Below are 392 nucleotides of genomic sequence, written 5' to 3' on the forward strand. Positions count from 1 at the left end.
AAGGGGTGTCTTGTCTTGGTTGGGGGGGGTCTCAGGGTTTCCCCTCGGTTAAGGGTGGGGGTCCCGGGAGGGCCTGGGGGTGTCATGTGGGTTAAGGGCAGGGGTGGGGGTCCCGGGGTTGCACCTTCATATGAGGGTGGGGGTCCCAGGGGGTCCTGAGAGGGGTCCCGGGGGTCCCACCTCAGTTAAGGGCAGGAATGGCGGTCCTGGGGGGGGGTGTCTCACCTCGGTTGAGGGTGGGGGTGCTGTTCAGGTCCCCCGCCATGAAGCTGGACTCTGTCTGCTTCCGCACGGTGTCGTTCCACATCCTCCGGATCCGGCTCTGGGGACGGGGCATGGCTGAAACCCCTGGGACCCCCACCCTGGGGACCCATCTCCCCCAGGGACCCCCC

At 67.6% G+C, this 392-nt stretch overlaps 1 protein-coding gene across 1 annotated transcript in view; it reads right to left on the minus strand.

Annotated features, from left to right (window-relative positions):
- Positions 1–225: 225 nt before the first annotated feature.
- Positions 226–392, minus strand: part of LOC104835806 (latrophilin-1-like) — a gene marked incomplete at its 3' end in the record, with an annotated part of 19,714 nt that continues 19,547 nt past the window's right edge. Inside the window, exon 13 of the mRNA XM_010573979.1 lies at positions 226–327. Coding sequence (XP_010572281.1) covers positions 226–327 — 102 coding nt within the window. The remainder of the gene's footprint in view (positions 328–392) is intronic.

This window comes from Haliaeetus leucocephalus, unplaced genomic scaffold, assembly GCF_000737465.1.
Source record: "Haliaeetus leucocephalus isolate CR32 unplaced genomic scaffold, Haliaeetus_leucocephalus-4.0 Scaffold403, whole genome shotgun sequence".
Taxonomy (NCBI): domain Eukaryota; kingdom Metazoa; phylum Chordata; class Aves; order Accipitriformes; family Accipitridae; genus Haliaeetus; species Haliaeetus leucocephalus.